The sequence below is a fragment of the Xenia sp. Carnegie-2017 genome, unplaced genomic scaffold, assembly GCF_021976095.1.
Source record: "Xenia sp. Carnegie-2017 unplaced genomic scaffold, XeniaSp_v1 HiC_scaffold_13, whole genome shotgun sequence".
Lineage (NCBI taxonomy): Eukaryota > Metazoa > Cnidaria > Anthozoa > Malacalcyonacea > Xeniidae > Xenia > Xenia sp. Carnegie-2017.
In genome coordinates this window covers 5,153,646-5,171,055 of record NW_025813436.1, presented here as the reverse complement: position 1 = coordinate 5,171,055, position 17,410 = coordinate 5,153,646, and the positions used below count along the sequence as shown (strand labels likewise).

The following is a 17,410-nucleotide window of genomic DNA, read 5'->3' as shown; positions in this document are numbered from 1 at the left end:
AACACTTTCGTTTTCACTATCACTAATTAACATATCTAAATATGGTGTAAACATGCTTCTTCAGGCAGCTCACTTTTATAAGAATTTTTTATTAACTTGAGCTTGATTAGGTGCGTCATTCATGGATGTTGTTATCATACATATAGTTGTATATAGTACGTGAATATTTTTAATGTCGGTGTCTTGACAAATTAGGAAGAACGAGTTGTTGAAATCATAAAATCGAAAACGTCAGAAAAGTTAGTAAAGATTGATGAAGAAACTGGAAAATTTTTGGCAAAGTCCGACCATTTATCGACGTTTATAAAAGAGCAATTGAATAAAAACAAGGTTTTAATATGCACTGAACTCACGAATCCAGATAACATCTGGATTATTTGTGAGGAATCTAAGATGAAGGATGCCGAACAAGATTTGAGAAATTTAATTGCCGAAAATGAAATTGACAACGGCGTCTTTAAACCAGTGATATCCGCAAAAGTTCGTTTCCTACAAGAACATCGTTGGGACAAAATCATGAACAAAATGCAGGAATTGAAAAATGAAGGAGTTTATGTTGAAAAAACTGCCGATGCAAATTCACTTCGAGTGAAGGGAACTTCAAAAGGAAAAAAGAAAATGATAGAATTTCTTGATAAGAAGGCAGGGGGAATTAATTCAAAGGTTCGTATTTCTGGTGTTTTCTTTCGAACAACTCTTGATTTTCTTTATTTCGGACAGATTTGGTTTGTTAATTGAACTTGTCAAAAGATAATTACAAGCTTTTGTATTTGTGACCTCAATGTATCGTAGTGACGTACAATACGTGATCTTTTCCGTTGCTTTTATGTGGTCGAACATATAAATTTTAAAATAATTTTTCCGAAAAAGCCTGTACATGTGATGTTTGGGTTTCTTTATTTCTGTGAGTATTAAGTTACCTTTAGACCACATGTCCTTGCATTGTAATCCATAAAACTCTGTTAAATGGAGTATAGTTGGATATTAACTAAATCGTGATCCACATGATCCACTGTGGTTATGTACGTGGTCAATCACTTATCACTTAAAGTTCTTGATCTATGAAAATTTGTGGGAATTATTAAAATAATGTCTTTCCTTCACATTTTAGACCTTCCCACTTTCCAAACCGGGAATGAAGAAACAAATGAGTTTGGATGCAACAAATACCATCATTAGTGGAATTGAAAAAAATCATAACTGTGTGATTGAGAAAATTATGGCTCACGATCTTGACGAAGCCAAAGATGATTTCGCTGTTGCTGAGGATGATCATAAGCCGGATGGGAAATCATCAATGAATCTTCCATTCGATTCTATGTCTTACGTTAATGATAAAGCTGTAAAAATCACTTCCGGTCAAAGAATCACCATAGCTGTTGGTGACATTGCAAAAGAAAAGGTAGGCTGGCCAGAACGTTGTCAATTTACAGTGCTGTTGGAAGCGGGTAAGAGAAATGAGCAGACTGTAACCCCTGTGATTTTTACTCTCTCTCACTTAATGGTGCTTGCTGCTTTTTGATTTTAATAACCTTCAGTGAAATATGTAGTTCATAAATTATACATGTTGTCTCTAGGTTGATGTTATTGTAAATAGTACAAATGAAAAAATGGATTTAAATGCCAATCCTGTTGGAAAGGCTTTACTTAAAGTTGCCGGGAACGACATTTTGGAGGAATGCAAGAAAATTGGTGAAATTAAAGTTGGAGGTGTTGTGGTAACTGGAGGTGGAAAACTCAACTGCAAAAGTGTTTATCATGTTTGTTTATCTGAATGGCAACAGGGCGATGGAGCCAAGGTAAACAAAGAAAATTAGATGATCTTAGTTGACATGCTTTGGAGAAAACAGCAAGCATCATGTTTTAAAATGAGTACTACGAGTAAAATTGAATGATTTGTATTTCATTCTACTATAATGCATTTTCTGACAACACGTTTGTTTATTTGGGCTTTCGATCTGCAGCGGTTACAACATTGTAAGTCTCAATTCTAACTTTGTATGGTGACGTAGCAAACTCGGCAGTTGTGGGTCCCATATATACATAGGCATATTCTGCTGTAATGTGTTCTTTTCAATTCAATTGTTTTTTATGGGTTATATAGGAAAATGGTGCCCCTCTCCTTTATCTAGCTTGCTACGCTACTGTTGTAACTTTGTTTGGTACCCTATTTAATTATTTCCTTTTACTCATAGTCTGCAGATTGCCAGGCTACATTCATGCGTCTTCAATCGTATAATTTTGCCCATACGCAGGTTCTCAGGTCTATAGTAAAGAATTGTGTCACGAAAAGCGAAAGCCAAAACTTCCATTCGATCGCATTTCCCGCCATTGGAACTGGAAATTTAAAATTCCCACGGTCGGAGGTTGTTAAAATCTTTTTTGAAGAAGTCGCTTCTTATTTTACTGTGAATCCTCAATCGAAAGTTAATAATGTTCGATTCGTGACGTACGGTGGAGATAAACAAACCGTTGTTGCATTCTTAGGTTTGTTAAATAATGATGTAGTTATTTAAAACGAAGCTTAACTCAAACATTGATGGTGTTTCATTCGATGCAATAATAAGTAAGACCACCAGGTATTGCCTTCGCAACACACTTACAATATTTTTTGTTGTATTCAGGTGCTGTGGAAGAGATGAAGCCTATTTTATCAGCAACTAAAACAAATATTTCATCACACGATTTGGGTTTTCCTGGCCAATCACAATCTGCATTTGTACAATCCTTTACACCAAGTAGCGCAACAACAAGTGAAAACTCAGACGGTAGCCTAGAGGTAAAGTTTTCAAGACAAACACCTAGAGTTGAAGTCGTCTGCGCTGACATCAGCCAAGAAACCACTCAATTGATAATGCACGTGACTAATGAAAACTTCTCGTTGCAAGGGGGGGGGGGGTCGCCAAGGCTTTGGTCAAAGCTGGTGGTGATAAAATCAAAGAGGAATGCAAAGCCCTTGGAACAGCCCCTCTGTTTTCAACACAGTATACTGGTGCTGGAAAGTTGTTAGTTAATCAAATTGCTCATGTCATAGGCCCCGGGAAACCCAGCTATCAAGATCTGAAGAAATGTCTCGACAATTTTTTCGATGATTTGTCAGGAAAAGGCATTACAGATGTATCATTTTCTGCCATCGGTGCCGGAGCAATGGGTTTCTCGGAAAGGGAATCTGTGACTTTGATATTCGATAATATAAGCCGAATGGCCCTTAGCAAAAATCCAACTCTGAATTTGGTTCGCATCGTGATATTTGAGAAGGGAAAGTTTGATCAATTTAAAGATGCAACGAAAAAATATTTTTCATCTGAACCAGAAGCAAGACGCAATCCAAAAAAAAGTTCTAAAAGTTTTAAATTTTGTAAATCAAAGATTAAGGTAAAGGCTCCTGAAGCGAGTGGTTTGTCAGTCAAGATATTTTCCGATGACATGAAGTGTGTTGAAAGTGGCTGGTCAGACTTTTTAAAGAGAATGAAAGAAAATCTCAAAAAGCATACCATTTGTAATGAAACAATCAAAAAATTTGGCGAGAGTGAAAAGAAAAAAATTTCTGAAGTAGAGCGTAACTTTGATGTCACTATTAAGATAGACTTCACCAAAGGAGAGGCGTGTATTAATGGTAATGTTAAAGATTTCCCTAAAATTAACGACGAATTGGGCAATATGTTTAAAGAAATTGAAGAAAAAGAAAACAGCAAAGGTAGGATCATTTTAAGTGCGGAAACTGTGCGTTAGAAGAGTAAATTTCAATTCTTGCTCAAGTGCAATGGGGGAATTTCGCCGTATTAAATTTAGTGGTATATTTTTTTGAGAAATAGGAACGAGTGGGTTGAATGAGTTGAATGCTTTGATCTTGCACTTTTTTTCAAGCTGAATTAATCTTTTTTTTCACACTGCATCTTCAATAATAAACTTTTAAATGTTTCGTTTGGTTTTGTAGTTCCTGACTATTGGGAAACACCTCCAGACGATAATGTATATCATGCCTTCGAACTTCAACCTAAGAGTGATGAATATATGAAAGTGAAAAACGCATTTGACAAGACCGCAAGCAACGAAATAGTGAAGATTGAAAGAATACAAAACCAGCGTATATATGAGGTGTATAATGTAAAACGTAAGGCTATGAAAGAAAAATATGGCGACGCAGACTTTGCAGATAAAGAGAAACAACTCTTTCATGGTACTTCGAAGGATAATGTTGAAAAAATTAATTCAGGTGGACTGAACAGAAACTTTGCTGGAAAAAATGGTATTGTTCTTATGATGTTATTTTTTTAATCTTTTTTCATTTAATTAACTCCAATGTTTTTTATGTTTTCGTTGGTTATTTTTTAAATCTATAGCCATCGCTTATGGTAAAGGTGTTTATTTTGCACGAGATGCCAGCTATTCCCTTCAGGAAAAATTTTCTCCAAAAGATGCAAATGGATTACGTTATGTGTACTACGCTAGAGTTTTGGTTGGTGACTACGCTAAGGGTAATCCAACCATGTTGGTTCCACCATCAAAAAACACCGCAGATCCAAATGAAACTTATGATTCTGTCGTCGATGACACCAAAAACCCTTCAATATTTGTAATGTTTAAAGATTACCAGTATTATACTGAATATCTTATTACTTTTAAGTAACTTAAGTCAATTATTTTAAGATGCACGAAAGTTTTCTTCTTTCGATCATGTATTTATTCAAAATGTCTCAATGAACAATTGCCTGTGAAGTAGGGATCATAATAAAATGTCCAACATAATCGATCAGTTATTTTTTAGTAGAAATGAAAAATTCATTGCACCAAAAGCTGTTTAGTAACAGTAATTATTGAATTATCGTATTTACGTTTAATCAATGCACTTATCATAAAGGTTGACTAAGCTGGGATTTAGTCCCACCAATAAGTTTCCTGCACATGATTTATTGATTCTGATGTATTTTAGTTCCACTGACTTTGCTCAACGTTTTTTGCCTATATTCAAACATTCACTTAGAGAAGTATTTGTATTGTGTTTTATATTTTCTGCACTTCTTACTTCGACAATGTATATTCCAATTATAAAAATGCTCAAGTGTTAAGATTTTGTACGGTGTTGTTTTGTCGAGTGATTTTCTCTGTTAATGCAAACGACAGGCATTTCTTGATAGGCGTTCTGATTAGAAGTTTTGAAGGACTTTTCTAATTCCGAAATTTCAAACTTTTCAGAGGGATGCTTACCAAACTTAAAAACGCTCCGCGTATTCTAGCAGACTTTTGGATATTCTTCAAAAATAAACTTAGTGGTGCCTTACTTTTTGTGATAAGTTTCAGTCAGAGGATTAGCACTATAACGTAGATTTTGATTCGGGCTTTATGTGAAAATTGGAATCTTTCGGAGGCCGAGGAAGATTTTGAGACTTGAACGATCGCGGCAGTCATCATGTTATTGTGTTTGAACTTTGATGTTGCTTGCTTATAAATTATAATAGCCTAAAGTTGCCTTAGGAAATCAATGAATGACATGATGATAGTAAGTTGGCACGGCGTCACCATCATTTCCACCACCAATCACCATAGCTTTCTAAGTATTGGAAAGTTATTCTGTTGACTTTCACACATTTTAGCAGACTTGGATGCATCCATTTAACCTTATTTGAATAGAGAAGTAAAATGACTGAACTTCTAAAGGAAGGCAAGAGTAGATACTAGTTTCAAATTTAAATTCAACTATCAAAATTTTACATAGAAATGTAATTTTATTCCATTTATTTTACGAAGATGTAATTTTATTCCATTCTGTAAAAATGCAATTTTATTCCATTCTGTATGAATGTAATTTTATTCCATTCTGTAAAAATGCAATTTTATTCCATTCAGTATAAATGTAATTTATTCCATTCTGTAAAAATGTAATTTTGTTCCATTCCATGAAAATGTAATTTTATTCGATTCCGTAAAAATGTAATTTTATACCAAACTTATTAATCCTTGTTAGACAAGTAAACTCCCCTTTGAATGTAAGTTGGATGCAATGGCACTTGTTGAATCTACTTTCAATTATAACAATGAGATTGTGCTAGTTGAATGGCATGATCATTGGCATAGCCAGCCCATAAATTTGGTTATACTATGCAAATATTTTGTTCTGTCATTGTAAGTACAAACAATTAATAGATTTCTAAGAAATCGATAATGCTAACTTATCTGAGATTTACGTACATACATTGCCCTGATTGCAGGCTGGCTACGACAGAGGATAAGATGAACAATAACATATGATGTATAAAGGTACACCTGTATAATGGTAAAGTGTTGATTGCAGTTGATATTTATTTAAATTTCTGAGTTAAACATCAACATAAAACAATTTGACATACTGTACATCCAAAACTGAAGTCTGAACATATGAAACTGTTTTGCACTTCCTTAATGAAAATTCTACATCATAACTTGCACTTCCTTAATGAAAATTCTACATCATAACTTGCACTTCCTTAATGAAAATTCTACATCATAACTTGCACTTCCTTAATGAAAATTCTACATCATAACTTGCACTTCCTTAATGAAAATTCTACATCATAACTTGCAATTTCTAAACTTGAGTTAAGATTTTTCAACTCAATCTATAAATTGTAATGATCAAAGTTAACTTATTCACCTTTGATGTTGTTATCAGTCTTAGTAATGTCTAACAGTGACTCTTCAATAACAAAATTTTGTATGTCATCATTTGGAGTTCTATTTGTGTCTAAGAGCCCAAATGAGCCTTGTATATAAGTATACTCCTTACATAACATGCTACACGTTCCTGGAGTCTGTAGAGACCCATTATTCATTGATTAAAGAATCGTATAACAAAGATGAGCTGTTTCTGAAAATTTATCTTTAATTTTACAATAATTTGTTAACAATACGGCTTGATTTGCAATTGGACATTTAATATTCAACAACATATTGTACAATTGTTAGTATAAATTACAATTGGAAGCAAATTTTAATGAATGGCATAGTATATAAACACATATATTTAACTTCCATAAGTTCCGTGATATTTATTTCCATAATACCTTTAACAACCTTTGACGCCATTTCATTTGTTTTCGTATAATATATTATGCTATTGACTTTAACGAACATTTGCTATTTACTTTTATTCAATTATATTTTTTTTTATGTTATACTTGAGCCTGCAATCTACCAACAAAATACGTGATTTGGCGATTTCACAATTTTAGGTCTCTGACAGAGGTGATTATGGCCTAGCGTTTATGAATTGGCCAACTGTACGCAATGGATTTCAGTAAAACAATTGTCGTTTTAAATCCTCCATCAGGAGTAGGTGAAGATGAATTCACGATTCACTTTCAGAAGAAAAAGAATGGTGGAGGTGACGTTGATGAGGTTAAACTGGAGAAAGGTGTTGCTTTTGTAATCTTCGACTCTTCGGAAGGTTTGTGGTGACAAATAAATTTATCGAAAGTAAAACTTTATATCAATTATTTAGTGCAGTATCTTTTCCGCCTTTTATAGTTGAGCTCAATCATCTGACATTGGATACTACACTAATACAATTGTATTTTGTGAACTTTCGTTTTCACTCATTCACTCTGAACGTTTTAAGAGCGATTGAACGGTCCCCAGCTTGTGTTTCTTTTATCTTAATTCAAAGTTTGACATGCTGTATTTCTATACAATTGGTAATTCTTGTATCAATTACTATAGAGTAAAGATGACTGAAAATAAGTGGTATAAAGCCTGACAATCAACTAGCTTCCTTCATATCAATACTGTATTTTTTTTCATAGATTCCGTAAAAGTCTTAAATCATCCTCAAAAACAAATAATTAAGGGTTGTGAACTTGATGTTCGGTCATACAGTTCATGGTTGGAAACTACTCAGGTATTTATATTTTATGGTTATATTTTTTACTAAACTATATGGTCTGTGAGCACGAGTTATGCAAACTGTGCTATTCATCAAGTATGATTGCTTTCGTTTAGGAAAATGAAAACAGTGCCTCGGCAACAGTGACGACGTTGATTCAGTTCCTACAAAGATGACGAGGATAAAGCCACGATCTATGTCAGCGGTCTTAAAGAGTCAACGAATGATGAAACGATCACACTATTTTTGAAAATAAACGAAGAACTGGTGGAGGTGAACTTCGTGATGGGAAAGAAGGATTTGAGCGATTGTCACCAACCGTCGCTCGTTTGACTTACGTTTCCTCAAAAGGTAATGTGGAAACTCAAATGATGAAAAGGAATTGAAAAAATAATTTTTAAGAAACGTATTTTGTCTGAACGAATCTCCCTAGACGCTGAAAACGTGCTGAAAAGGGCGAAAGAAAAGCCCCATGTACTCAATGGGTGTCCTGTACAAGTTACCGCTGACTATATAACCACCGAGGACCGAAGTATATTGATGATTACAAATCTCAGTTCTGATATCAACGTGGAGACATTGACTAACTTTGTTGAATCAAAGAAGAATACAGTTGTCTTCAAGATATTTCTTGGAAAAGATGGAAAAGCTGTTGTTATCCTTGAAGAGGAAATTAAAGGTATTTGTGGGTCGATGATCAAAGATTACAGTACACTTTAATGATTTTAATAGTTTGCACTTTATTTTTGGCTTGATTGAATACTTGTACTACGTCATGGAATATTGAGTAAATTTTGAATGATTTCTAGATGAAGATGATTATAAAGAAAAAAACAGCTCCAAAAATTTGACCTTAGGAGAGCGTTCAGTGTCTTTGAAATTTGCTCCACTGACCAAGGGGATAAGAGTGAAGAAAATACCAAAAACCACAACTAAAGATGATGTCAAATACAAATTTTTAAATCATAGATTTGGTGGAGGTGAAGTCATCAATATGGATTATGATCAAAATAACGGAATTGCCGAACTTTTTTTTGAAAGTTCGTCAGGTATGTCAACTTTTTCTTTTTGTAACCGTTTTTACTTCAAAAGGATTTAATTTTTGATTAAATATTGAATTAGCTTTGTAGTATACTAACTTTAAATGTGAACCTCATGTGTCATGATCTATAGATACTTAAAAAGACCCTGTGATTTGGTATTGCTCAACTTTCGTTTTATATGAAAATTGACATAATGTGGCTGAACTTGAATTGAAATTTCATTTTAGTTGTTTCCAACTTGGTAAAGAAAGATCATGTCATTAAGGAGACATCTTTAACTGTTCTGCCTTTATATGATGATTTTGAAGAATTGGACGAACCTGAAACCAATATAACAGAATTTCATGGCGACATCCCTTGTGAAAGCAACGTCGCTGACTATATGATGCGTCATCACAATATGTCTCAGTTTGATTTAAAGACAATGACATACGATGAAAGCATGTCGACTTTTCATTTTACAAAGGATATTGAAGATCCTAAGGATGGAGAAGATCTAAGTAAAAGGTTAAAAGTATACGTTAATTCTTTTGGAAAGGAAACGTTGGTAATTCCCACAGTTGTTTTCGATCAAGTAAAGCTGAAGGTTCTTGAAAACAAAGTTGACTCAGAAATCGAGGTAAGATTTGAGAAGCCAAACGTTGTTCTTTTTGGACGCAAGAAAGAAATTACGATGAAAAAGAAAGACATTGAAAAATTGGTCGATGAGCTCACATCTGCCGCCAAGACGGAATCCGTTAAAATTACGGTAAGATATAAAAATGTTTAATAATAGAAATCACATTTGAAAACGTTTCTGGTAATTTTCGTGTGGTTATTTTTACCTAATTATATCGTCTATGAACACGAGTTTTGCAAACTGCACAGTTTATTACATGTACTCCTGGAGTCAAAGTATTCACTTTACCGCGCAGTTTATCTTATGCTTAATTTTCTCCAACAAAAGGAAAATGCCAAACATTGTCTTGGGCAACAATGACAACGTTGATTCATTTCAGGAAGAAGATGATGAAGACAAAGCCACAATTTATGTTAGTGGTTTTAAAGAGTCCTGCACCAAAGACTCGATTACACTATTCTTTGAAAACAAACGAAAATGTGGTGGAGGTGAACTTCGTGATGGGAAAGAAGGATTTACGCGATTGTCTCCAACCGTAGCTCGGTTGACTTACGTTTCCTCAAAAGGTAGTAGATATAAACTCAAAGGATAAAAAATTATATCAATATGTGATTGTTTGTGGTAATGTATATGTTGCTTGAACGAATCTCCTTAGACGCTGAAAACGTGTTGAAAAAGGCCAAAGAAACACCCCTTGTACACGAAGGGAGTCCGCTTCAAGTGACCGCTGACTACGTACCCACCGAGGACCAAAGTATATTGATGGTCACAAATCTCAGTCCTGATATAAACGTTGAGACATTGAAGAACTTTGTTGAATCAAATAAGAATACAGATGTCTTTAAGATTTTTCTTGGAAAACATGGAAAAGCTGTTGTTATCCTTGAAGAGGAAATGAAAGGTATTTGTGGTTCGATGATCAAAGATTACAGTACACATCAATGATTTTAATAGTTTGCACTTTATTTTTGGCTTGATTGAATACTTGTACCACGTCATGGAATATTGAATTAATTTTGAATGATTTCTAGATGAAGATGATTATAAAGAAAAAAACAGCTCCAAAAATTTGACATTGAGGGCGTTCAGTGTCTTTGAAATTTGCTCCACTGACCAAGGGAATAAAGGTGAAGAAAATACCAAAAACCACAACTAAAGATGATGTCAAACACAAATTTGGAAATCAAAGAATTGGTGGAGGTGAAGTCATCAACATGGAGTTTGACAAAAATAACGGAATTGCCAAACTTTTTTTTAAAAGTTCGTCAGGTATGTCAACTTTCTTTTTGTAGCCGTCTTTACTTTAAAAGGATTTAATTTTTGATTTAATATTGAATTAGCTTTGTAGTATACCAACTTTAGATGTGAACCTCATGCGTCATGATCTATAGATACTTAAGAAGACTCTGTGATTTGATATTGCTCAACTTTCGTTTCATATGAAAATTGACATAATGGCCTGAACTTGAATTGAAATTTCATTTTAGTTGTTTCCAACTTGGTAAAGAAAGATCATGTCATTAAGGAGACATCTTTAACTGTGCTGCCTTTATATGATGACTTTGAAGAATTGGATGAATCGGAAAGTAAAATAAAAGAATTTCATGGCGACATCTATGCTGACAGTGACGTCATCAAACATGTATTGTTTCATGGCGATTTGTTACAGTTTGATTTAAAGTCAATGAAATACGATGAAGCCAAGTCGACTGTTCATTTTACAAAGGATGTTAAAGATCCCAAAGATGGAGAACATCTTACTACAAGGTTGAAAATATTTGTCGATTCATTTGCTAAGGAAACTTTAACGATTCCTACATTTGTTTATGATCAAGTAAAGCAGGATGTTCTTGAAAATAGAGATGAATCTGAAATCAAGGTTAAATTTGAAAAGTCCGGCATTGTTCTTATCGGACGCAAAATCGATGTCAAAATAAAAAAGAAAGATATTCAAAAACTGGTTGATAAACTCACAGCTGCCGCCAAGAAGGATCCCCTTGATATTGAGATAAAAGATAAAGATAAGTTTCATTTTTTGATTGCCATTGGATATTTCACAGACCTGTTGGTCGAGTTTCCAGATGTGGAAATTCCTGGTATTGAAGGGAGTACCGGAAGTAAATTGACTGTTCTTGGGACAGCTGAAGGCGTTAAAAACATGAAGTTGAGAGTTTTTGAGGATCTTGATAAAATACACGTTATTAAAATTGAGATGAGTGATCGTCAAATTGATTTCTTAAAACGCACAAAATGTAAGATAGCCAACGAAGCATTAAAAAAAGACAAGATAATGTTGATTCTTAAAGAGGTTGAAGGCCATGTTGGCGCTAAAGGTTTACAGCCTCAGTTGATGTTCTTGAAGGAGCCTGGTAACGTCGAGGTAAAGTGAAATAAATACGAAATTCTCTTTTATAAAAATTATACCGCAGTTAACTTATCAGTGAATATCGCGTAACACTTTCGTTTTCACTATCACTAATTAACATATCTAAATATGGTGTAAACATGCTTCTTCAGGCAGCTCACTCCTTTATAAGAATTTTTTTTATTAACTTGAGCTTGATTAGGTGCGTCATTCATGGATGTTGTTATCATACATATAGTTGTATATAGTGCGTAAATATTTTTAATGTCGGTGTCTTGACAAATTAGGAAGAACGAGTTGTTGAAATCATAAAATCGAAAACGTCAGAAAAGTTAGTAAAGATTGATAAAGAAACTGGAAAATTTTGGCAAAGTCCGACCATTTATCGACGTTTATAAAGAGCAATTGAATAAAACAAGGTTTTATATGCACTGAACTCGCGAATCCAGATAACATCTGGATTATTTGTGAAGAATCTAAGATGAAGGATGCCGAACAAGATTTGAGAAATTTAATTGCCGAAAATGAAATTGACAACGGCGTCTTTAAACCAGTGATATCCGCAAAAGTTCGTTTCCTACAAGAACATCGTTGGGACAGAATCATGAACAAAATGCAGGAATTGAAAAATGAAGGAGTTGATGTTGAAAAAACTGCCGATACAAATTCACTTCGAGTGAAGGGAACTCCAAAAGGAAAAAAGAAAATGATAGAATATCTTGATAAGAAGGCAGGGGGAATTAATTCAAAGGTTCGTATTTCTGGTTTTTTTCTTTCGAACAACTCTTGATTTTTTTTATTTCGGACAGTTTTGGTTTGTTAATTGATCTTGTCAAAAGATAATTACAAGCTTTTGGATTCGTGACCTCAATGGATCGCAGTGACGTAGAATAAGTGATCTTTTCGGTCGCTTTTATGTGGTCGAACATATAAATTTCAAAATAATTTTTCCGAAAAACCCTGTATATGTGATGTATATGTGATGTTTGGGTTTCTTGATTTCTGTGAGTATTAAGTTACGTTTAGAGCACATGTCCTTGCATTGTAATCCATAAAACTTTGTTAAATGGATTATAGTTAGATATTAACTAAATCGTGATCCACATGATCTAGTGTTGTTATGTACGTGGTCAATCACTTATCACTTAAAGGTCTTGATCTATGAAAATTTGTGGAAATTATTAAAATAATGTCTTTCCTTCACATTTTAGACCTTCCCGCTTTCCAAACCGGGAATGAAGAAACAAATGAGTTCGGATGCAACAAATGCCATCATTAGTGGAATTGAAAAAAAACATAACTGTGTGATTGAGAAAATTATGGCTCACGATCTTGACGAAGCCAAAGATGATTTCGCTGTTGCTGAGGATGATCATAAGCCGGATGGGAAATCATCAATGAATCTTCCATTCGATTCTATGTCTTACGTTAATGATAAAGTTGTAAAAATGACTTCCGGTCAAAGAATCACCATAGCTGTTGGTGACATTGCAAAAGAAAAGGTAAGCTGGCCATAACGTTGTCAATTTACAGACCTGTTGGAAGAGGGTAAGAGAAATGAGCTGACTGCAGCCCCTGGGATTTTTACTCTTCCTCCCTTAATGGTGCTTGCTGCTGATGGACTTGTATTATCTTCTGTAAAATATGTAATGCATAAATTATACATGTTGCCTCTAGGTTGATGTTATTGTCAATAGTACAAATGAAAAAATGGATTTAAATGCGAATCCTGTTGGAAAGGCTTTACTTAAAGTTGCGGGGACGACTTTTGGAGGAATGCAAGAAAATTGGTGAAATTAAAGTTGGAGGTGTTGTGGTAACTGGAGGTGGAAAACTCAACTGCAAAAGTGTTTATCATGTTCGTTTATCTGAATGGCAACAGGGCGATGGAGCCAAGGTAAACAGAGAATATTAGATGATCTTAGTTGACATGCTTTGGAGAAAACAGCCAGCATCATGTTTAAAAATGAGTACTACGAGTAAAATTGAATGATTTGTGTTTCATTCTTCTATGATGCATTTTCTGACAACACATTTGTTTATTTGGGCTTTCGATCTGCAGTGGTTACAACATTGTAGGTCTTAATTGTAACTTTTTATAGTGACGTAGCAAACTCGACTGTTGTGGGTCACATATATATTGTGCTGTATTATGTTCTTTTCAAGTCAATTGTTTTTTACGGGTTATATAGGAAAATGGTGCCCCTCTCCTTTATCGAGCTTGCCACCCTACTGTTGTAACTTTGTTTGTTACCCTATTCATTTATTCCCTTTCACTCGTAGACTGCAGGTTGGCAGGCTACATTCATGCGTCTTCAATCATATAATTTTTACATACGCAGGTTCTCAGGTCTATAGTAAAGAATTGTGTCACGAAAAGCGAAAGCCAAAACTTCCATTCGATTGCATTTCCGCCATTGGAACTGGAAATTTGAAATTCCCACGGTCGGAGGTTGTTAAAATCTTTTTTGAAGAAGTCACTTCTTATTTTACTGTGAATCCTCAATCGAAAGTTAATAATGTTCGATTCGTGGCGTACGGTGGAGATAAAGAAACCGTTGATGCATTCTTAGGTTTGTTAAATAATGATGTAGTTTTTAAAGCGAACTTAAGTCAAACATTGATGGTGTTTTATTCGATGCAATAATAAGTATGACCACCAGGCATTGCCTTGGCAACACACTTACAATATTTTTTGTTGTATTCAGGTGCTGTGGAAGAGATGAAGCCTATTTTATCAGCAACTAAAACAAATATTCCATCACACGATCTGGGTTTTCCTGGCCAATCACAATCTGAATTTGTACAATCCTTTACACCAAGTAGCGCAACAACAAGTGAAAACCCAGACGGTAGCCTAGAGGTAAAGTTTCCAAAACAAACACCTCGAGTTGAAATCGTCTGCGCTGACATCAGCCAAGAAACCACTCAATTGATAATGCACGTGACTAATGAAAACTTCTCGTTGCAAGGTCGCCAAGGCTTTGGTCAAAGCTGGTGGTGATAAAATCGAAGAGGAATGCAAAGCCCTTGGAACAGCCCCTCTGTTTTCAACACAGTATACTGGTGCTGGAAAGTTGTTAGTTAATCAAATTGCTCATGTCATAGGCCCTGGAACACCCAGCTATCAAGAGCTGAAGAAATGTCTCGACAATTTTTTCGATGATTTGTCAGGAAAAGGCATTACAGATGTATCCTTTTCTGCCATCGGTGCCGGTGCAATGGGTTTCTCGGAAAGGGAATCTGTGACTTTGATATTCGATAATATAAGCCGAATGGCCCTTAGCAAAAATCCAACTCTTAATTTGGTTCGCATCGTGATATTTGAGACGGGAAAGTTTGATCAATTTAAAGATGCAACGAAAACATATTTTTCATCTAAACCAGACGCAAGAAGCAATCCAAAAAGAAGTATTGAAAGTTTTAATGTTTTTCGTTCGAAGACATTTGGTAAATCAAAGATTAAGGTAAATGCTCCTGAAGCGAGTGGTTTGTCAGTCAAGATATTTTCCGATGACATGGAGTTTGTTGACAGTGCTTGGTCAGACTTTTTAAAGAGAATGGAAGAAAATATCGTAGAGCATAACATTCGTAACGAAACTATCAAAAAATTTGGTGAGAGTGAAACGAAAAAAATTTCTGAAGTAGAGCGTAACTTTGATGTCACAATTAAGGTAGACTTTACCAAAGGAGAGGCCTGTATTAATGGTCATGTTTTAGATATCCCTGAAATTATCGCTGCATTGGGCGATATGTTTAAAGAAATTGAAGAAAAAGAAAACAGCAAAGGTAGGATCATTTTAAGTGCGGAAACTGTGCGTTAGAAGAGTAAATTTCAATTCTTGCTCAAGTGGAATGGGAGAATTTAACGTGTTAAAATTTAGTGGTATATTTTTTTGAGAAATATGAACGAGTGGGTTGAATGAGTTGAATGCTTTGATCTTGCACTTTTTTTAAGCTATTTCGAATGAATTAATCTTTTTTTCACACTGCATCTTCAATATTGAACTTTTAAATGTTTCGTCTGGTTTTGTAGTTCCTGACTATTGGGAAACCCCTCCAGACGATAATGTATATCATGCATTCGAACTTCAACCTAAGAGTGATGAATATATGAAGGTGAAAAACGCATTTGACAAAACGGCAAGCAAGGAAATAGTGAAGATTGAAAGAATACAAAACCAGGGTATATATGAGCTGTATAATGTAAAACGTAAGGCTATGAAAGAAAAATATGGCAACGCAGATTTTCCAGATAAAGAGAAATATCTCTTTCATGGTACTTCGAAGGATAATGTTGAAAAAATTAATTCAGGTGGACTGAACAGAAGCTTTGCTGTAATACATGGTATTGTCTTGGGATGTTAAATTTTTATTTTTATTATTTTTCATTGAATTAACTCCAATGTTTTTTTTATGTTTTCGTTGGTTATTTTTTAAATCTATAGCCACCGCTTTTGGTAAAGGTGTTTATTTTGTACGAGATGCCAGCTATTCCCTTGGGGAAACATATTCTCCAAAAGATGCAAATGGATTACGTTATATGTACTACGCTAGAGTTTTGGTTGGTGACTACGCTAAGGGTAATTGTACCATGTTGATTCCACCATCAAAAAACACCGCAGATCCAAACGAAACCTATGATTCTGTTGTCAACGACACCAAAGATCCTTCAATATTTGTCATGTTTAAAGATTACCAGTATTATACTGAATATCTTATTACTTTTAAGTAACTTAAGTCAATTATTTTAAGATGCACGAAATTTTTCTTCTTTCGATCATGTATTTATTCAAAATGTCTCAATGAACAATTGCATGTGAAGTAGGGATCATAATAAAATGTCCAACATAATCAATGAGTTATTTTATTGTAGAAATGAAAAATTCATTGCACCAAAAGCTGTTTAGTAACAGTAATTATTGAATTATCGTATTTACGTTTAATCAATGCACTTATCGTAAAGGTTGACTAAGCTGGGATTAAGTCCCACCAATAAATTTCCTGCACATGATTTATTGATTCTGATGTATTTTAGTTCCACTGACTTTGCTCAACGTTTTTTGCCTATATTCAAACATTCACTTAGAGAAGTATTTGTATTGTGTTTTATATTTTCTGCACTTCTTACTTCGACAATGTATATTCCAATTAAAAAAATGCTCAAGTGTTGAGATTTTTTACAGTGTTGTTTTTTCGAGTGATTTTCTCTGTTAATGCAAAAAGCTTTTTTCATTTGTTTAAACGTGCATAAGATAGGCATTTCTTGATACGCGTTCTGATTAGAAGTTTTGAAGGACCTTTCTAATTCCGAAATTACTTTTCTGAGGAATGCTTACTAAACTTAAAAACGCTCCGCGTATTCTAGCAGACGTTTGGATATTCTTAGTGGTGCCTTATTTTTTGTGATAAGTTGCAGTCAGAGGATTAGCACTATAACGTAGATTTTGTTTCGGGCTTTATGTGGAAATTGGAATCTTTCGGAGGCCGAGGAAGATTTTTGAGACTTGAACGATCGCCGCAGT

General features: G+C 34.4%; 3 protein-coding genes across 3 annotated transcripts; all 3 read left to right on the top strand.

Moving 5' to 3' along the window:
• Window positions 1-149: 149 nt before the first annotated feature.
• On the top strand, window positions 150-4,991 carry LOC124433276 (protein mono-ADP-ribosyltransferase PARP15-like). The gene is made up of 8 exons (XM_046983037.1): window positions 150-663; window positions 1,112-1,402; window positions 1,578-1,799; window positions 2,256-2,487; window positions 2,625-2,784; window positions 2,889-3,697; window positions 3,938-4,249; window positions 4,344-4,991. The coding sequence occupies exons 1-8, from the start codon at window positions 394-396 to the stop codon at window positions 4,628-4,630; spliced, it is 2,583 nt and encodes an 860-aa protein (XP_046838993.1). The 5' UTR covers window positions 150-393; the 3' UTR covers window positions 4,631-4,991.
• A 5,584-nt stretch (window positions 4,992-10,575) lies between these two features.
• Window positions 10,576-12,283, top strand: LOC124433275. Its single transcript, XM_046983036.1, has 3 exons — window positions 10,576-10,789; window positions 11,008-11,900; window positions 12,173-12,283. Exons 1-3 carry the CDS (start codon window positions 10,735-10,737, stop codon window positions 12,281-12,283), a joined length of 1,059 nt encoding a protein of 352 aa, XP_046838992.1. The 5' UTR covers window positions 10,576-10,734.
• Window positions 12,284-12,315: 32 nt separating this feature from the next.
• LOC124433274 (protein mono-ADP-ribosyltransferase PARP14-like) lies at window positions 12,316-17,068 on the top strand. Its single transcript, XM_046983035.1, has 10 exons — window positions 12,316-12,636; window positions 13,097-13,387; window positions 13,563-13,675; window positions 14,078-14,084; window positions 14,169-14,175; window positions 14,228-14,458; window positions 14,594-14,748; window positions 14,858-15,674; window positions 15,922-16,233; window positions 16,334-17,068. Exons 1-10 carry the CDS (start codon window positions 12,367-12,369, stop codon window positions 16,618-16,620), a joined length of 2,490 nt encoding a protein of 829 aa, XP_046838991.1. The 5' UTR covers window positions 12,316-12,366; the 3' UTR covers window positions 16,621-17,068.
• Window positions 17,069-17,410: the final 342 nt, after the last annotated feature.